The sequence below is a fragment of the Rhipicephalus sanguineus genome, chromosome 4, assembly GCF_013339695.2.
Source record: "Rhipicephalus sanguineus isolate Rsan-2018 chromosome 4, BIME_Rsan_1.4, whole genome shotgun sequence".
In the NCBI taxonomy this organism is placed as follows: domain Eukaryota; kingdom Metazoa; phylum Arthropoda; class Arachnida; order Ixodida; family Ixodidae; genus Rhipicephalus; species Rhipicephalus sanguineus.
Genome location: NC_051179.1, coordinates 170,786,382 through 170,804,837, shown reverse-complemented (window position 1 = coordinate 170,804,837; position 18,456 = coordinate 170,786,382). Strand labels below are relative to the sequence as shown.

The following is an 18,456-nucleotide window of genomic DNA, read 5'->3' as shown; positions in this document are numbered from 1 at the left end:
TGTTTAGCAGTCTGAACTGTTCTTTCTGCCGCGCCGTTGCTCTGAGGGAAGTAGGGGCTGCTGGTTACGTGACTTGATCCCCATTGCTTGACAAACGCTTTGAACTGTGCCGAAGCAAACTGAGGGCCGTTGTCTGATCGTATGATAGCCGGTGCCCCAAAGCGCGCGAAGATCTGACTCAGTGCTTGTGTTATGTTCTCTGTGGTGGTACGCTTCAACTTTTTTAGTTCAAAGAAACGTGAGTAGTAGTCCACAACTACGAGGTAGTTAACTCCATCCACACAGAAGAGATCGATTCCTATCGCTTCCCATGGGTGTTTAGGAAGTGGGGAGAATATCATAGGCTCGGCGTGTGGTTTACGGTGTTGTTGACAGACAGGGCATCTTGACACATAACTTTGGATGTGCTGGTTAATGCCTGGCCACCACACCGATTGAGTGGCTCGAGCCCTACATCTCCCAATGCCCTGATGACCGGCATGCAAGTGTTCTAGCACATCACTTTGCATGCTTGGTGGAATGACAATGCGGCTGCCTTTGAGTAAAATGCCATCCACTTGTGTCAGTTCATGGGCAAATGCTGAAACCTCTGCACGTCCGGAGGTAGTGCCACTTCTTTGGGCCACGACGTCGTGCAGTAGTCCCTAACTCTTGCTAGAACAGGATCGTTCTCTTGTGCTGCCTTATCCTTTCAAGCATATCGTGGGAAGCAGGCAGAAGTTCCAATGTGAGAATTTCATGTTCTACGACGGCCTTGCTGAGGCTCCTTGGCTGCTGTTGTCCGTTTCCTTCTGCGTTTCCTTGAGAGCACATCGGCAGTATGCATTTCCTTGCCTGGGATGTGGGCAATGGTGTAATCGAACTCGAGGAGTCTCATACGGAACCGTTGCAGACGTGGGACTAAGCTCGTCCAGGGCGGCTTGATGACAGCAATGGCACCAGTGGCTTGTGATCAGTTTCCACGTGAAACTGCAGACCAAGCAGATAGGAGCGGAAATGCTCGCAGGCCCATGTAACTGCCAGTGCTTCTTTCTCTATTTGCGCATATCGCGTCTCCGTGTCAGAGAGGGATCTTGAGGCATAGGCTACTGGAAGTCTCTGACCCGCTGTCTCTTGAAGGAGGACAGCTCCAAGACCGTACGACGATGCATCCCGCCGACACAGTGTGATGACTACAAGGGTCGTAGTGAGTAAGCACTGGAGGTCGTCGTCAATGCTTCTTGACGGCGTTGAAGCTTTCTTGCTGTGGCTTGTCCCAGCACCATTCGCGTCGCTGTGAAGCAGGTCACGTAACGGTTTTTGTGAGCTGCGAGAGCCCGGGGAGAAACTTGGCCAAGTGGTTGGCCATTCCCAAGAAGGACCTCACTTCTGTTACATCTGTAGGCTCTGCTAGGTGACATAGTGCGCTGACCTTTTCAGGGTCGGCACTGATACCATTCGCCGACACAATGTGTCCCCGGAATCTCACTGACTGCTGGTGTAGTACGCATTTTTCTGCGTTCAAGGTGATGCCAGCTTCTTGCAGGCGCTAGCAGTACTTTGTGCAGTCGTGCGTCATGTTCCTTCCCTTGAAGGGCCAAACACTATAATGTCGTCTTGTAGACACGCCTGGCCTTCAATGCCTTCTAGAACTCTTAGCATTTCTCTCTGGAAAAAACTCGGGTGCTGTCGAAATTCCAAAGGGCAATCGGAGGACTGAAACCGGCCGAATGGCGTCAGAAAAGTTGGTGTACTTCTGGGACTCTGGTGCTAGCGGAGCTTGCCAATAACCAGCCCTTGCATCAAGCTTGCTGAACCATGTAGCTCCGGCAAGTCTGGCCAAACATTCATCGACGGTGGGCATTACGACTCGTTCCCGCAAAATGTTCTTGTTTAACCCTCCGAAGTCGACGCAGATTCGAAGCTCGCCTCCTCTCTTTTTCGCGAATACCATAGGTGCGCACCACTCTGTGGCCTCGTCGCCTTTCTAATGACGCCAAGGTTCTCCAATTCTCTCCAACTCACGTTTGACACTGGGCAGCATGGGCAGGGGTACTCGCCGCGGATACGTAATAGCGCTTGGCTTGGCATCGGGGAGTAATATTATCCTGTATTCCGTCTTGAGAAGACCCAGGCCTGTAGTCAAGTTGGGGTAGTGGCAGAGAATGTGGCAGGGTCGCTGACCTTGCTTGTTGACGCTGTGACTTCGAGGAGGCTTGGAAGGATATCCAATGATTTGATTGCAGGACGTCCGAGAAGTGCATCGTGTAACTTGTCGATCACGTAAACTTCTTCTTGACACACTCGGCCATTCCAGCACAAGGTTGCGCTGAACAGACCATTGTTGCGATTTTGGTCCGGGCCAGGTCCCAGCAGCTGTTTCTGAGCCTGCTTCAGGTTGCCCATGACTTGTTCGTTGTAGAGGCTTGTAGGTATAGCGGTAACATCTGCACGGTGTCTACTTTGAACTTCATTGGCAAGCCATTTACTGTAAAGTCAGTCCTCCACGGCCCAGAGTCCTGTTGGTCGTTCAATTGACCCAAATAAACCTCTTCCAAAACGGCTTGGTGGGTGCTCTTTTTCTTCCTCGGAGAGGCAGACAAGCACACGGCGGCAAAGTGTCCCTTTTTGCCACAGGCACTGCAATTTTCCCGTTCGCGGGCACATAGTGCGTGATGGTGGGTGCGTTGTTGAGCCACACCACTTGCACGTCAGCGCCGTTTGATCGCGCTGTGGTTTTTGAGAGCGCTGATTTGGCTTTCCTTTGCTCTTCGAGCATCCACGCATGGCGTCCTATAGCCGCAGGCGTCTGTTGCTGCGGCCCGTAGATCTTTTTGATGCTGCTTGATCGTTTCGGAGTTGCGTGCAGCGGTGACGGCGGCTTCAAGAGTCAGCTCGGCGTTAAGTTGCAGCTTCTCGCTAGTTGCGTGTCTGCGAGACAGAACACGAGCCTATCGCGGATCAATTCTTCTTTCAGATCTCCGTACTCGCAGGTTTCGGCTAGTCTGTAGAGTTCGGTTACGAACGCGTCGACTGACTCATGCGCTTCTTGCTTCCGGCTGTTGAACTTCGCCCGCTCATATATCACGTTCGTCCGCGGCACGAAATGTTTCGCGAACGCTCGTGTTACCGCGTCGTAGTTGAGTTTCTCAGCGTCGGAAAGTTTGAGCGACGCCAGACATCTTCTGCTTCACGGCCCATCGCGTAAATGAGTGTGTTTACCTGGTTTCGTCGTCTTGTTTCTTCAAACCTGAGATGACGCGGTACCTTTCCCATCGTGTAAACCGCCGCTTCCACTCCTCGGGTCTCCGAAGTCGAGCTTTTCCGGCAGTTCGACGACGAAAGGGTTGAGCGGCGTTGCAGGCTGAGCTGCGGGCACTGTAGGCGTTGCCATGGGTGCTGCAAAGTTCCGTGTTGCGGTGCCGGCGTTTGTTAGGCCTACTTGTCCGGTGCCTTCTTCACTGCGTTGTCGTGACTCCACGTATCCCGCCGCTGCCGCCATGTCGTGGTCGAGAACAGAGCACACGAACGAGCAGACGGATAAACGACAACTGTTTAATGACTTAATAAGGATTAAAGCACGCGGGCACGCGCCGGCTACATGTTAGCTCAACAGACACGATCACACACCCCGGTCCCAGCGAGCGTCTTCCCGCCCGATCCTCCACTCGTCACGTGATGCGGTACACATAGCGCCATCTCCTAGTGGCTGCGCCCGCGACAACACTCGACGGCTCGGTAACGGGCTGCTCAGCGCAAAAATTTGACACGGTACACATAGAAAAGACGAGGACCAGCGCTGGCCCTCGTCTTTTCTATGTGTACCGTGTCAAGTTTTTGCGCTGAGCAGTTTAATAATGGAATACCAACTAGCCCAATCCCATACTTTGCTTCGAGAACGAGACTTACTTGTGCAAAAGATGGTTGTAGTTGACGAGCAGTTTAACTGCGTAGTGAACGGCTACAGCACGAACGCAAACGGCTGGCGTACAGTGTAAGAAGTGCTGCGGGCATGGAACATCTGCTCGTGAAGTTGAAAAAACTGAAGTTGAATACTGACGACTCTTCTAGCGGACAGAGTATGCGCGAATAACTGCTCGGTGCTCACATCACGCCGATTCTGTTCGAATTGTTTAAGGCACCGTAGAATAATGCGACGTAGAAAGATGAGACACCGAAAATACAACTATCCGCTGAAAAAATTGCTCAGAGACGACATTTATTCGATGTAATCGCAGACTGAGATTCCATTTACCGAGTTCTCGTAAAATTTTCCGATTTTGGGTCAGTATCCCTTTAAACCGTCGCGAAAACGTGTCTTGTAAACATTGCGAAGCATTGGTGATGTTTTTCGAGAAAGTTTTCTTCAATAAATTGTAGAAACATGAGTACGGTTTTTTAGAACGTTTTTGTATCTCGAGTAAGTACGCTTCTTTGCACACTATAAAGGCTTTCACAAACGTGTTGGGTTGTTTTGGTCTAGATAAGACGGCAGCGGCTAAAATTGTGGTGGTAGTTATAAAAATTACTCTGAAAACCCTCATTCGCTTAGAAACTCCTATGCTGCAAGTTAAGCGCAATGTAGACAGCTCAAATATTGTCACAGGGTCGTGACGGTCGACGAAGGAAGCAGTCAGCATGGTCCGAGATGAAACTCTTTATTTGGCCAAACTTGTGGCCGGGAAACTGAAAGTCAAACTACAGCAATACACTGATAGCGGCGAACAGAGCGTCGACCGTCGATCAAGTGACAAGCGGTCAAGCGCGTCGGCTTTTATACAGGTGCTATCGAACTTTCCAGCGATATCGCTGGTGGCGGCGTTATCTCTCGACAAGCTGGAACATTCGCGTGCAGCGCGCGATCTTACCAAAACGATCTATTACAATCGCGAAGCTTCTCGAACACTGCTTTGCGGACAGCGTCGAGCGTTGATAACTGTCCTTGCTGGTCAAACCCGAATACATCAAAATAAAACAAGAAGTGGGCGTGGCAATATAGACCGAACATCGATTCTTAGCTAATCAATGAACAACGTACGCGGGCCAATGCATACAGACGACCTTATGCATATCCACCTAAGTATCCACCTAACTAGTACAATAAGAAAGTTGCCGCGCAGTTGCCGCGAGCAACTGCGCGGCGGACCGCAGCGCCGCAGCGTTATGCCGTGGCAGCAGACGACGCGCCGATAGTGGCGCAAGACGGAACTGCAGCGCCGCTAGTTTCTCGCGACCGCCGTTCGGACCACCCTCCTCCGCTGCGGAGATACGGACGATACGGAGCTTTGAAACTGAGTTTGTTCTAGTAACGTTGGGTGGCACCGGTACCGCCGGTACCTCGAGTGGGACGAAAGCCAACAAGCGCCGCTACTGCTGCGTCAAAGATTGCCACAGCCGTGAAGGACAGTCTGGCATCCGATTGTTCCGTTTTCCCCGGCCAGCCGTGGGAGAAAGAACGGCGGAGAAAATGGATGTTGCCGTTCGGCGAGTGAAGTAAGTACTATCGGACAAAGAAGTTAACGGTCCACGGCCTTGTTTCACATGCGAGCGACTGAGCGGCGGGGGCCCGCGGCGATCGAGCGGCACCAGGACGCTCAGACGCGGCTTCGTTTCACATGCACCGCTCTTGCGCGGCGCGCACCTCTGCGATGCGCAGTGATTGTTGCTGAAAGCGCCCGTTGTCCGCGGATTTCCTTTCTCCGAGTTCGCTTGTTTTGGTGCGCTTGGGTTGCGAGTTTCACCAGCCTTCTACTACGGTGCTCGATTTTCACGCGCCTAAACCTTGAATGATGAAAATGTGCAGTGTATCAGAGTGCAATTAAACGACTTCAGTAGTCACGTTTATTTCTGTTCCAGCTTTCTTATTTTACCACGCAAGTCTTGTTGCACGCTCATACACTTGGCCATGGAAAAGCAAAAGAAGGAATTGACTTTTGTGGTTTTCAAGCTTTAATTCACGCGGCTTTCGGTGGCTTTTGCTCTCGAATGCCGCAAGGCGTTGGTGCGCCGTCTGGGCCGGCAACCAGATGCAAGCGGCCCAGTCGACGATATTGTGGGTTTGTGAAGGAGCTCGTCTCTCTTTCTGCCTATGGGCATTCCAGTAAAGAGGCGGCGGCACTTGTCGTCATCGGGGTACGTGACCATTCAAAAAAAGAAAACAGGAAACTTTTCGAACGTGCTGGGCCCGAGTGGTAAACAAGAAAAAACAGCAGCATGTGCTGCGAACTACAAGTGCGGAGTGCCGTAGGGTCCCCATGACCGGACCTATGTTGGTGCCACGATTTGTCTGCTTTGACGGAAGCGCCGTAGAGAACAACAAAAGGAAAAGAACGGCACTTCTACAGTGCCAGCTCGTTACTGCGGATGTCGTCGGCTAGGAAAGCGAGTCCCTCCGGGCGTGCGCGCCTCGTTCCTCGACTCCACCCCTGCAGTCACGTGCTCCCCATGTACTGCTCTGCCATTGGTTGACATTGGGCGGACGCTCTGCGCGAGCGATTTTTTCATCGCCGGCGTTAAGAGCGTCCACTGGTCGCTCTTAAAACCTGTTTTTGGGCTCCCGCGACGGCAGCCGCTCCGCTCTTGGAGCAAAATCGCTGTCATGTGAACGCTTTACCCCACCTAATGTCTCTGTCGACCGGGTGGACGGAGACACTGCCTAGAATAGATAGATAGATAGATAGATAGATAGATAGATAGATAGATAGATAGATAGATAGATAGATAGATAGATAGATAGATAGATAGATAGATAGATAGGTAGGTAGGTAGGTAGGTAGGTAGGTAGGTAGGTGGGGGGTGGGGGGGTGGGATAGATAGATAGATAGATAGATAGATAGATAGATAGATAGATAGATAGATAGATAGATAGATAATAGATAGATAGATAGATAGAGATAGATAGATAGATAGTAGATAGATAGATAGATAGATAGACGGACGGACGCACAGACGGACGGATGGATGGATGGATGGATGATGGATGGATGGATGGATGGATGGATGGATGGATGGATGGATGGATGATGGACACGGACGGACGGACGGATGGATGGATGGATGATGGATGGATGGATGGATGGATGGATGGATGGACGACGGACGGACGGACGGACGGACGGATGGATGGTGTCGCGTGGTTAGTGCCGCAGGGGCACGGGCACGCAGAGACTGACGCGTACACGCTGCTGCTCGGACGAAAGTGGAACCCACACTTTATTGGGGCACAAACATATATCATGCAAGTAACAGGGGGCACCACGCTCCAGTGGCGGCCTAATCAAAGGGCTGAATTGTGGCGACCTCTACACCTCCCCCCTTGAGAAAGTCCGATGGGAGGATGGAGGACGCCACACACATCGCAATGTCACAAGTTCAAACGGCGCGGTTGGAACAACGCGCCGGCCGTAACGGGTTCGTGTAACACCATCACTACGGTCCCTGGCTGCTGGGGAATGTTGCAAAGGCTGCCCTTGGGGGACCGCAGGTTCCACGCTGTTGGCTGGCTGAGGTTCCTGAAGGGGAACTTGCTGCGGTGGCGATGGTTGCTGTGCAGCTGTCGGCAGCGATTCCCCACAGGAGGCAGAAGGCACGAAAGGCACTATAGTGACGGCGGTTGCGCTGTAGAACACCACCTCGGTCTGTTTCAAACATGTAGCTTCTTAGCCTTTGCCCCGGGCTGAGGACCGTAGCTTGCACTTGATCAGGGCGCACCCACACACGCTGACCCGTTTGGAGAGGTGGCAGGTCTCGAGCTACGCGATGCCTATTGTAGTCGTCGGTCTGCTACCGCTTGTAGGCCGCATCCTTGGCGACATCTTTCCTAGGCGGCCAGTTGGGACGTAGGTGGGAGTTTTGCTTCGGGACTCTGGTTCTCAGCTGACGTCCCATCAACAGCTGGGCTGGACTGAAGCCGTCGACTCCCGGAGTGTCCCGATAAATGAGCAGAGCGAGGTGAGGGTCTTTGGACTTGCGGAACAGGTCCTTGACTGTCCGTACCATCCTCTCTGCCTCTCCGTTTGACTGGGCGTAGTGTGGGCTACTGGTCGCATGGTTGAAGCCATAAGACGCTGCAAATGCTGCAAACTCTTGCAACGAGAACGGTGGGCCGTTGTCCGACCTGACGTCTTGCGGGATTCCGTGGCGTGCGAAGACGCTTTTGAGAGCATCGATGACTGCCCGAGCTGTAGTGCTTCTCAAGGTCACCACCTCGGGGAACCTCGAGTAGTAGTCCACCACCAGGAGGAACGTCTGGCTATTGAGATGGAAAGTCCATTCCGAGTAATTCCTAGGGACGTCCAGGTAGAGCTGTGGAGACTAGGGGTTCTGCAAGGTTCACCCGGGTGGAAGGGCACTGTTCGCAGTTGGTGACGAGAGAGGTGATGTCTGCTGAGATACCCGGCCACCAAACCGACTACCGAGCTAGGCTTTTGGTCCTCTTGATGCCCTGATGGCCTTCGTGCAGCAGCGTCAAGACCGCTGGCGGAAGAGACGATGGGATGACAATCGGGGGCCTTTCAGCAGGATACCGTCGCAGACAGAGAGCTCGTCCGCCACGGAGGCGTACTTCGACACATGCAGAGGTAGCTTGGTCTTTCGTGGCCAACCTTGCTGGCAGAAGGAGATGAGGGCCTTGCACTCTCCATCGGATTCTTGTGCCTGTCGTACATCTTCGTGGCGGAGTGGCAAGACTTCCGACATGCAGCCGACTACTTGTGCTGCGAAGCTAGTTCGACCGTGTCTACAGGAATAGATGCCCTGTGGGTGACACGTGATAAGGTATCTGCTGTTGCTAGCAGTTTTCCTGGCACGTGCAGCATGCGAAACTGGTACTGCATTGTCTTGAGCCGTAGTCTCTGAATACGAGGCGGCAACATATCCAGTTCCATCTTGCCCAGAAGTGAAACGAGAGGCAAGTGGTCGGTCTCGACGTCGCAGGTGATGCCACGGACAAACTCGTCGAATTTTGGATAGCCCACGTTGCTGCCAAAGCTTCTTTTTTCGGTCTGGCTGTAACGCTGTTCGGTACTCGTCATTGACCTCGAAGCGAATGCGACTGGGCGACGCTCTCCCGAGGGTTGAGTTTGCAGCAGTATTGCGCATCATTGTGGTCATAGAGTTTCCTACAATACTTACTAGAGGGAACTCTGGCGCTAGTGTGTATGGGAGCTGCAATGCATCGCGCTTCAGCCAGCATGCGAATCATGGGTAGTACACGGATTTGTCTAAACTTCGTTCTTTTGGCTCCGTTTGGCTCCGCGTCGCCTGCATTCCGCTTTGTCGCAAAACAAAGTTCAGCAAAAATCAGCAGTTTCACTTCACCACTTTAACTTCTTTAGGCTCACCGATTCAAATCTGGTCACGAAGTTCACAACGATCCATTCTTTATCCGAAAGAAAACCAAAGCATAGCAATAAACAAAGCCACAAGTGCGTTCTAAGCCCACAAGCACGAATACTAGGCAAATCCGTGTACTACCCATCATTCTCATGGTGGCTGAACGATCGCAGCGCAAGAGTTCCCTCTTGGTCATTTTAGGAAACTCTATGATTGTGGTGACCTCTACAGATAGATAGATAGATAGATAGATAGATAGATAGATAGGATAGATAGATAGATAGATAGATAGATAGATAGATAGATAGATAGATAGATAGATAGATAGATAGATAGATAGATAGATAGTAGATAGATAGATAGATAGATAGATAGATAGATAGATAGATAGATAGATAGATAGATAGATATCAAGAAGGCCATATAATAACGAACAAATGCCGTACGGGTCTGACGTCAGGGACGCGAAATACAGAATAGAATGCAAAAAACAAAGGTAAAAGCAAGTAAAGCAAGAAAAAAGCTACGAAGAACATAGAATAGAAAACCACGCGCCAACGATTCAATGCATACTTGGGTCAGATACCATCACCTCATCCGACAGGCAGCAGTGGTGGGGTATTTTACCACAAATTAGATCTGCTATGGTTGTGTTCCAAATTCAAAACTTTGTAACGGAAGTTACATTCGAGTATTATACTACATGTCTAGGACAAAATTCAGCCGATAATTTAGGCCGCTTAAGTACACGCCCCTTCCCCCACCCGAGAGGACTGGGAAGCTGTCCTGCTCGGCTGCTCCGACCTCGAAGCCCAACAGGCATTGGTGGCTAGACCCGGGCCTCCGCGGCAGCGACAGGTATACCGGACTAGGGATCCCTCCTAGTGTTTGTGAAGGGCGGGCCCATCCGGCTCACCCCGTCGTCCACATCTCTCACTGTATATAGCTGAATAAATGTTTTCCTCGTTCTCCTCCTTCCCCCCTGCGCCCACAGGGATGGGTTAAGTGCAGCTTTAATGTCACCGCTCACCCACCCTCCTAACTAACGCCTCTGCACTCACGCATCGAAGCACAAGCACGTAGCACGCACATAAATGGGTATCCGACCACACACCTTTTCCACGCCCAGTCCTGTATAACACCCCAGTATGGTCGTGTAGATAACAGCAGCTGAAGTTGGAAAAAACTTGTAGGACGCTTCGGCCTGCCTTCAAGAGTAAAACGCGATAGCGTGGCCATCTGCGCGTATGCCTCAACAGTGGCGCAAGGAACGAACGTCTGTGCGCGTTAACATGGTCGATTCAAACTATCCTGAATGCCTACTGGAAGTGTAGTTGCGAAGTGCCCATTACGTTATAATTCTAATTTTTTCGGATCAGGGAAGGACCCACTCGTCCGTAATGCAACACGCGACCATACGCAGCTGCTCACTTTGTTGATGCTTTTGCTATGAGGATGACTTAATGTCTGAGCGTTTTCTAATGGGCAGAATGACCGGGCCTTTAAACGCCCACTCGTTGCACAATTCACATGTATTGACGCCTGGAGCGATTTTACACTTTTGCCACACAATATTACATGCCTTAAGGGAGACTCCTCCCACTACATGGCATTCCATATAGTGTTTTTTCTGAAGCAGATTAAAGCAATGGCGTCGCTCTGTGGTAGAACACCTGCTTGCCAGGCCAGTATGCCTGGGTTGCAATCTCACTCGAACTGAAGATTTTAAGAGTGAAGCTGTTATGTGCGGCCTACCAAAACTATCGTCATCTTAAACGGATATGTGCCACAGAAATTGGGCAAATCCCAATACTCACCAGTGGTCCACTAAGAATGAAGAAGGCAACAGTTAGTCCAAGAAATGGAAATCACAGCCTTGGCAGGACTAGCGCGAAGCTGCTATACTAGAGAACGGGAAAGGCAACGGCGGCTACGAGAAGAGCCCGAGGCGATGGAGGCCACACTTTAACGACGACGCGCGCGTAGATCTATGAGTGGTGCAAACGCTCGGTTCTGGAGTTTGGACATATCATCATCATCATCATCATCCTGTCTAAGCCCACTGCAGGGTAAAGGCCTCTCCATGTTCCGCCAATCAACCCGGTCCTGTGCTTTCTGCTGCCACGTTATACCCTACAAACTTCTTAATCTCATCTACCCACCTAACTTTTTGTCTCCCCCTCACGCGTTTGCCATCTCTTGGAATCCAATCGGTTACCCTTAATGACCACCGGTTATCCTGCCGACGTGCTACGTGCCCGGCCCATATCCATTCTTCTTGATTTCAACTATGATATCCTGAATCCCCCGTTTGTTCCCTGACCCACTCTGCTCTCTTCCTGTCTCTCAAGGATACCCTATCATCTTCCTTTCCATCGCTCGCTGCGTCGTCCTCATTTAAGTTGAACCCTCTTTGTAAGTCTCCAGGTTTCAGCTCCGTAGGTAAGTACCGGTAAGATGCAGCTGTTATATACCTTCCTCTTGAGGAATAGTGGTAGACTACCATTCATGATTTGATAATGCTTGCCGAATGAGCCCCATCCCATCCTTATTCTAGTTATTCACTCTCATGGTTCGGCTCCGCGGTTACTACCTGTCCTAAGTAGACGTACTCCTTTACAACTTCCAGTGTCTTGCCACCTAATTGCAAGCGCTGTTCTCTGCCAAGATTGTTCCACATTACGTTAGTTTTATGACATATTAATTTTCAGACCTAGTCTTCTACTTTTCCGTATCTAGTTCAGTAATCTGAAATACAGCTCTGTATTTCGTCTCCCGCGTTACTAATCAATGCAATGTCATCAGCGAATCGCAGGTTACTGAGATACTCTCCATTAACTCTTATCCCTAATTCTTCCAATCTAGGGCCCTGAAAACCTCCTGTAAACACGCGGTGAATATCATTGGAGAGATCGTGTCTCCCTGTCGCACGCCCTTCTTTATTGGGATTCTGTCGCTTTCTTTATGGAGGACTATAGTGGCTGTGGATCCGCTGTAGATTTCTTCCATTATGTTATATAGGCTTCGTGGATACCCTGATTCCGCAGTGCCCGCATGACTGCTGATGTCTCCACCGAATCAAATGCCTTCTCGTAATCTATGAAGGCTATGTATAGAGGTTGCTTGCATTCCGCGCATTTCTCTATCACATGACTGATAGTATGAATATGGTCTATTGTTGAGAAGCCTGTCCGAAAATCCTGCCTGGTCCCTTGGTTGATTGAACTCTAATGTCGTATTAATTGTGGTTAGCAATTACTCTTGTAATAGCTTGTAGACAACGACAGTAAGCTGATGGGCCTGTTTATTTTTCAGGTCCTTGACGTACCCTTTCTTATGGATCAAGATGATGCTGGCATTCTTCCTAGATTCTGGTATCTTCCCCGTCGAGAGACACTTCGTATACAGGGTGGCCAGTTTTCTAACATAATCTCTCCACCGTCCTTCAACAGGTCTGATGTTACCTGATCCTCACCAGCTGCTTTGCCTCTTTGCATTCCCTTTAGGGCTTTCTTTACTTCTCCTGTCAGTACTGGGTGGGATGTCAGATTCCTCTGCGCTATTACTCCTTACGTTATCATCCTGACTGCCTCGGCTGCTGTGCAGATCTCTGTAGAACTCTTCCGCTACCTCAACTATTCTATCCATATTGTTTGTGACCTTGCTTCCTTGTCCCTTAATGCATACATCTGATTTTTGCCTATGCACAGTTTGTCTTCATAGCTTTGAGGCTTCATCCGTTCTTTAGAGCGTGCTCATTCTCTCCATATTATGCTTCTTATGTCGGCTACTTTACGCATATTGATTAACTTCGAAAGCTCCGCCAGCTCTATTTTGTCTGTTGCATTTGAGGCTTTCATAGCTTGACGTTTCTTAATGAGGTTTTTCGTCTCTTGGGATAGCTTACTAGTGTCCTGTCTACGACTGTACCCCCGACTTCCACTGCACACGCCTTAATGATACTAGTCAGATTATCATTTATTGCGTCAACGCTAGGGTCGGTTCCTCCTCGGTTAAAGCCGCGTACCTATTCTGAAGTGAAACTCTGAAATCCTGTACTTTCCCTCTCAGAGCTAGTTCATTAATCGGCTTCTTGCGTATCAGTTTCTGCCGTTCCTTCTTCACATCTAGTTGAATTCTAGATCTCACCATTCTATGGCCACTGCATCGGATCTTGTTAACTACTTCCAACTCCTGTCCATGCCCGGGTGGCCGCACATTTGAAGTCTATTTCATTTTTAGTTTCGCCATTAGGAGTCCCACGTCCACTTACGAGTAGCCCGTTTTCTGTAGAAGGTATTCAAGATGCGTAATTATTGCGTTCTGCAACTCTACTAGTAACTCCCCTCTGGCGTTTCTAGAGCCGTACATATATGTCGTGACTAACCTAGCTAAACCCTAGCAACCAGATTAGACTTCAGAATCGTCCACTTCCGCTGTTTCAAGGCTTGCGGTGACTTAATGCAAGCTTCGCCATTTTATTATTATTGATTTTTTTCGCATTTTCTCAATTTTCGCTCACGGATAACTCCGATTTGTCGCGCATAACAATGATGCCACGCCGGCATTTCTGCGAAACGAGCTCTTTAACGCTATCGCGTTAAAAAAATGCAGCCACCTATTATCCTAAAATTCCTCTCAAACTAATCGCACTTGGCTGCAGCAAAATGTATGTTACGTTACTGATATTTTTATGTTGAACGTACTGCTACAGCTTCACATTAGAGGCTGTTGCAGAAAATGAGGCAGGATACATATTTAAAGGAAAGCAGTTTAAACAGACGCGCAGGTTCGTTGACTTGAACAAGGAGGCACACACACGCACTCTATATCGATTATACAAACGCTATAAAGGTTACAAAACATTAGTGTACGGATGTTAGAAGGTTTAGCACACGGAAGAAGCACGAAAAAGAGCAAATGTAGATAAATTGCATATTCATTGCATAACAGATAGTTCAATAATTCGTAATTTTTTTAACAAAGCGAACTAGCTCGAGGACCGAAGTAAAAAATTGAAGGAAAAAAAATAACGACGTCGATCACGAAAAGTTTACTTAGGGCATTTGAATAGAGAGGACCCTTCGTCAATATGCGCTACGGGACGATGGTTGCACGGCTGTTCGAAACGTGTACACACTGTCTAGAATGAACATCAAGACTGCAGACTAATTTCCTCACAGTAAAGCTCTGATGGCACTGCAGATATCTCGCTTAATCGAGTGAGTTATAAAATGAATAAATAAATAAAGTAAATAAACATATTTATTTATTTATTTATATTTCAAAAATAAATGCCAGGGAAACACTCGCAGAAAAAAAAAAAGGCGAGATAACATGGCGGGAAATATATGCGGAATTAAAGAACAGGCGGGAAGAAGTGCCGGCACATCATCGTGTTCGCGCGAGGTTTTCCTTCTTTTTTTATTCGCTAACATTTCTTGTTCAAGCCGCGACAGAAGCGCAGCACATCGTCGACAAGGAAACAATCGAGAGAAGCTACACAACTGCATGTTTCGATTTAAGTACAACACATACAATGCGCGAAAAATGCCGAACGTAACGCGCGATCGTGACGTCAAGTATGCATACATTTATTCGTACAGAAAGCGTAACCTACGTGCACGTAATCGCTAAGATCCCCTCCCCAAACCACGGCTTGCACAATATTCATAAAACTCCGCCGAAAGCCATAAAGTAACGAATCACGCAGAATTACAGGGTCGAAAACAATTCCGCGTGGCGCGCAAAGTGTAATCACATAGAAACACGAATTGCAAAGGATTTAGCATATTATTACAGTATAAAGCACGAAGCATCACTCACCCTTCCAAGGATGGCGGCAGCGTGACCCCAGCAGACTGGTCAATGTCGGCTTGTTGCGTCGACCGCAGGAACGGAAGAAACCACTGTTCGGTCACCTCGGTCTTGCCGCGCAGTACATCGAAGTTGTCCATTCATTGTCGTCATGCGGAGCCAAAGGGCCAAAGCGTAAACAAGGCGACGCAAAAGTAACACTCACAGAGGTGAAACAAATATGTAATGCTACCAATCACATTCGTGCATTGGCTTTAACAAAAAAGGCGGGAAGCGACGCTTTTAGCGCCCCATACTACGGCCATCGAACCTATCTCGGTCACACAAGCAAGCGCACTGCCTCAACATGACACTGCACGATTCGCGATTTACCTTTGAAACACGGCTATCTCCGTTTGACACACTAAAGGGATCCTGATAAAGAAAACCTTAGCGAGACAAAACGCCTCCAACTCGCTGGCTTGCCTCCACGCTCCAGCCAACTGATGCCCGGTGCCATAGGCGTGCGCAGGGTTCCCCATTAGGGGGGGCAAAGGTTCATCGCAGCGCCCTCCCACCTTACTAAGTCAATGTATGGGGCAGATTTTGCGACCCCCCCCCCCGCCCTTAGGTAACTCAATGTACGGGGCCGATTTTGCGTCCCCCCGCTCAGGTGATTAGGGGGGGGCGGCCGCCCCCCTCCTGCCCCCCCTGTGCGCACGCCTATGCCCGGTGCCACGGCAGGCCTACCAGCGTAACGGCCAAAGACCCTAGACCAATTGCATTCGTCGCCCTTTTGTTTCTTGCAAGAAAGCGTTAATCTAGGGAATTTTTATCTACTTTTGGCAGCGGTATCCCAATGTCGCGCGCTGTTATTCCTTCGTTAGCCCTTATTCTTGGTTTTAAATTCTCGGTACTCTTTAGTACGTGCAATTTTTTGGTGATGATCCAGAAGACGCTAGGACGCTAGCGTGGTTTATCGCCTGGCTTGCTACTCCAGGCGTCGAGTGGTCATTATGGACTATACCTTGACACCACATATACACGAAAATGACGTACAAGGGGGAAAGGAGAGAGTTGAACGCGAGACGTAACTAACGATGACTTTGTGAACTAACAAGCACGAGTTTGAGGGGTTTCATTTGAATTTCGCGGCTTGACATGCTTACGGAACGAGATAACACATCCAGTGAGAGGCCACCACGCGCAAGTCGGCGGGTATTCGCAATGCCCATAGACTGTCACGCCACCCAGCGGAATTCAGGAGCGTCCTCTCGAGGAGGGTTAGTAGACGACAAAATGGCGGCACTATGCAGTCGCTCCCTTGTTCGGCTGTGCTAGCCTCAGTGTTAACGCGTTGGCAAGAAAGGAACACTACGACTTTGCATGTTCCCTGCACTCCGCGACACGAGAAATCTGATTCGTTCTTGCGAGACGCGAAGTTTTCGTGAAAATACGTGGCAACTCGCGCTTTCAATGCTAGCCCACAGTGTACGCATACTATCAGCTTCGCGAGGCTTTCTGTAGACACGTAGGTAAGTTAAATGTTATCGTCTGACATATTCAGTTGAAGCTCACCTTGTTTTACTTGCATATATAATTGGTCAGTGTTTCTTGTAGTGCATGAGTCCCATAACACTGTACGCGGGAGGGAGGTCGCGCGGGCTCGCGATGTGCTCAGCCTCATGTATAACTGAGCGATCTCAAGTTGGCGATACATGAAAATAGGGCCTCTATCCTTTGTCAGCAAAGCGCTGTTACGAATCGTGCGAGCGACGTTTCAATCATTCGAGGACGCGTCTGCTCGACGCCTTTCATGGGGCGAACGCTTTCCATCCACGCCGTCCTTCGCCAGTGTGTTGGGTTTCATAGCCACCGCTGCGCCGCTTCTTTTTGTACGTTTGTTGATAGGTGGCAGCACACTGCAAGCGATTTGCTTGTTGACCGGTCTGAGAGCAAAACGCAAAACGTTCTCCGCGCCCACGTCTCTCTAATTGTAAACGTGGTGACGCGGAGTGGTCAAAGTCGTTCGGCGGAGGAAATTCTTCAGATTGCTTTCAGCAGTGATGTTGAAAGAAACCATCTTGACGACGAGGATTTTTCACTGGACGTAGAAGACTGTGAAAGCACCGAGAGTGACAGCGACGATGAACCACCAGCTGCTAACTCACGAGGAGCGAGTTGCACTTCACGGCCCTCGAGCGCTAATGTTCTTTCACGCTCGTAAGTCACTTTGATTGTATTTAATGTATAATATCCTTGAGCGAGATCAAAATAAAAACATTGTTCCTCTTGTGCATTGCATGTATCACAATATTGTGGATATTATGGAGCGCCGCATGCCGCCAACACGCTCGCGAGCTCGACCAGCGAAGCGAAATGGTTAGAGCGATGGAACGTGCAGTCACGGCCACAATCCACGCCTCTCGGCGAACTTCTTCGACGTTGCGAAAAGCATACGTGTGCGTTCTTTTCGATATTCATGTTTCGATCGTGCTGATCGAACCTGCAACATGCGAGTGAAGTACACACGGCTAGAGTCTCAGCATGGCTGTGACACAAGCGCTACTGAATGGCATGTTAAATGCTTGTGTTCCGTTGAAGACGTAACTCCGCGTTTCCGACTGCGCAAGTAATGACGACGGGGTATTATCACAGAACACTTTTATGTTTGCAAGCCATCATCACGCGCAGCAGCGATGGCGCTACTCGCTGGCGGCCTACTACTGCGGCAAATCCGTCAGGCAGGCTCGGTACGTACTACCTCGGAGTGCCGTTCAGCTCATACGTCAATTCTAGTTCATACATGTTTATGTATATAGCACGCACAGGATTTCGCAAAGCATCTTTATGCACGATAACGGAGCTAAAATATAACCTTTCACTTCGCAGCAAATAATTAGGTGGCGAGTACTTAGCACTTTCCATGGTTTGGGAAAGTATTTTAGTCTCATATCCACTTCAGCGCAGCTCGTGACTTCATCCGGTGAAAGTGGCACGGTCCGTACGTCCGCACGTCCTATCTGTTCCTATGCTAACAAACGGGCTGACCCTCCTCCTGGCGCCATCGATGATGATGATGATGATGAATTGTGGTCCTGCCCTTTGTAACGGGTAGGCAGCTGTCAAGTGCCTTAACCAAAAAAAAAAAAAAGGAAGAAAGAAAAAAAAAATGTGATAGACACACACATAACGAAATGTCACGTTTGCAACAGCCAGCCAGTGTCTCCTTTCAGACCGGCTACATTGACATTGTCTGAACGTCTACATTGTCTGCGCGTCGGCATTGTTTGCGCGTTCTGCGCCACCACTCCACCAATCTCTGTTTTGTAACGTCGACGGCTCTGG

At 49.6% G+C, this 18,456-nt stretch overlaps 1 protein-coding gene across 1 annotated transcript; it reads right to left on the bottom strand.

Moving 5' to 3' along the window:
- Window positions 1-562: 562 nt before the first annotated feature.
- On the bottom strand, window positions 563-15,269 carry LOC119391838 (uncharacterized). Its single transcript, XM_037659487.1, has 4 exons — window positions 15,139-15,269; window positions 7,975-8,230; window positions 7,412-7,531; window positions 563-688 (listed from the first exon to the last, which is right to left on the bottom strand). Exons 1-4 carry the CDS (start codon window positions 15,267-15,269, stop codon window positions 563-565), a joined length of 633 nt encoding a protein of 210 aa, XP_037515415.1.
- Between the last annotated feature and the right edge of the window lie 3,187 nt (window positions 15,270-18,456).

Excerpts from the sequence above, each read along its gene's own strand:
- LOC119391838 (XM_037659487.1), bottom strand. The coding sequence starts at position 15,269 with ATGGACAACTTCGATGTACTGCGCGGCAAGACCGAGGTGACCGAACAG. Across the intron at positions 7,532-7,974 it reads ACGGAGAGGCAGAGAGGATG|CTGCACAGCAACCATCGCCA; the intron begins GTACGGACAGTC and ends CGCTGCCGACAG. Across the intron at positions 689-7,411 it reads TTCCCCAGCAGCCAGGGACC|GATAAGGCAGCACAAGAGAA; the intron begins GTAGTGATGGTG and ends TATGCTTGAAAG.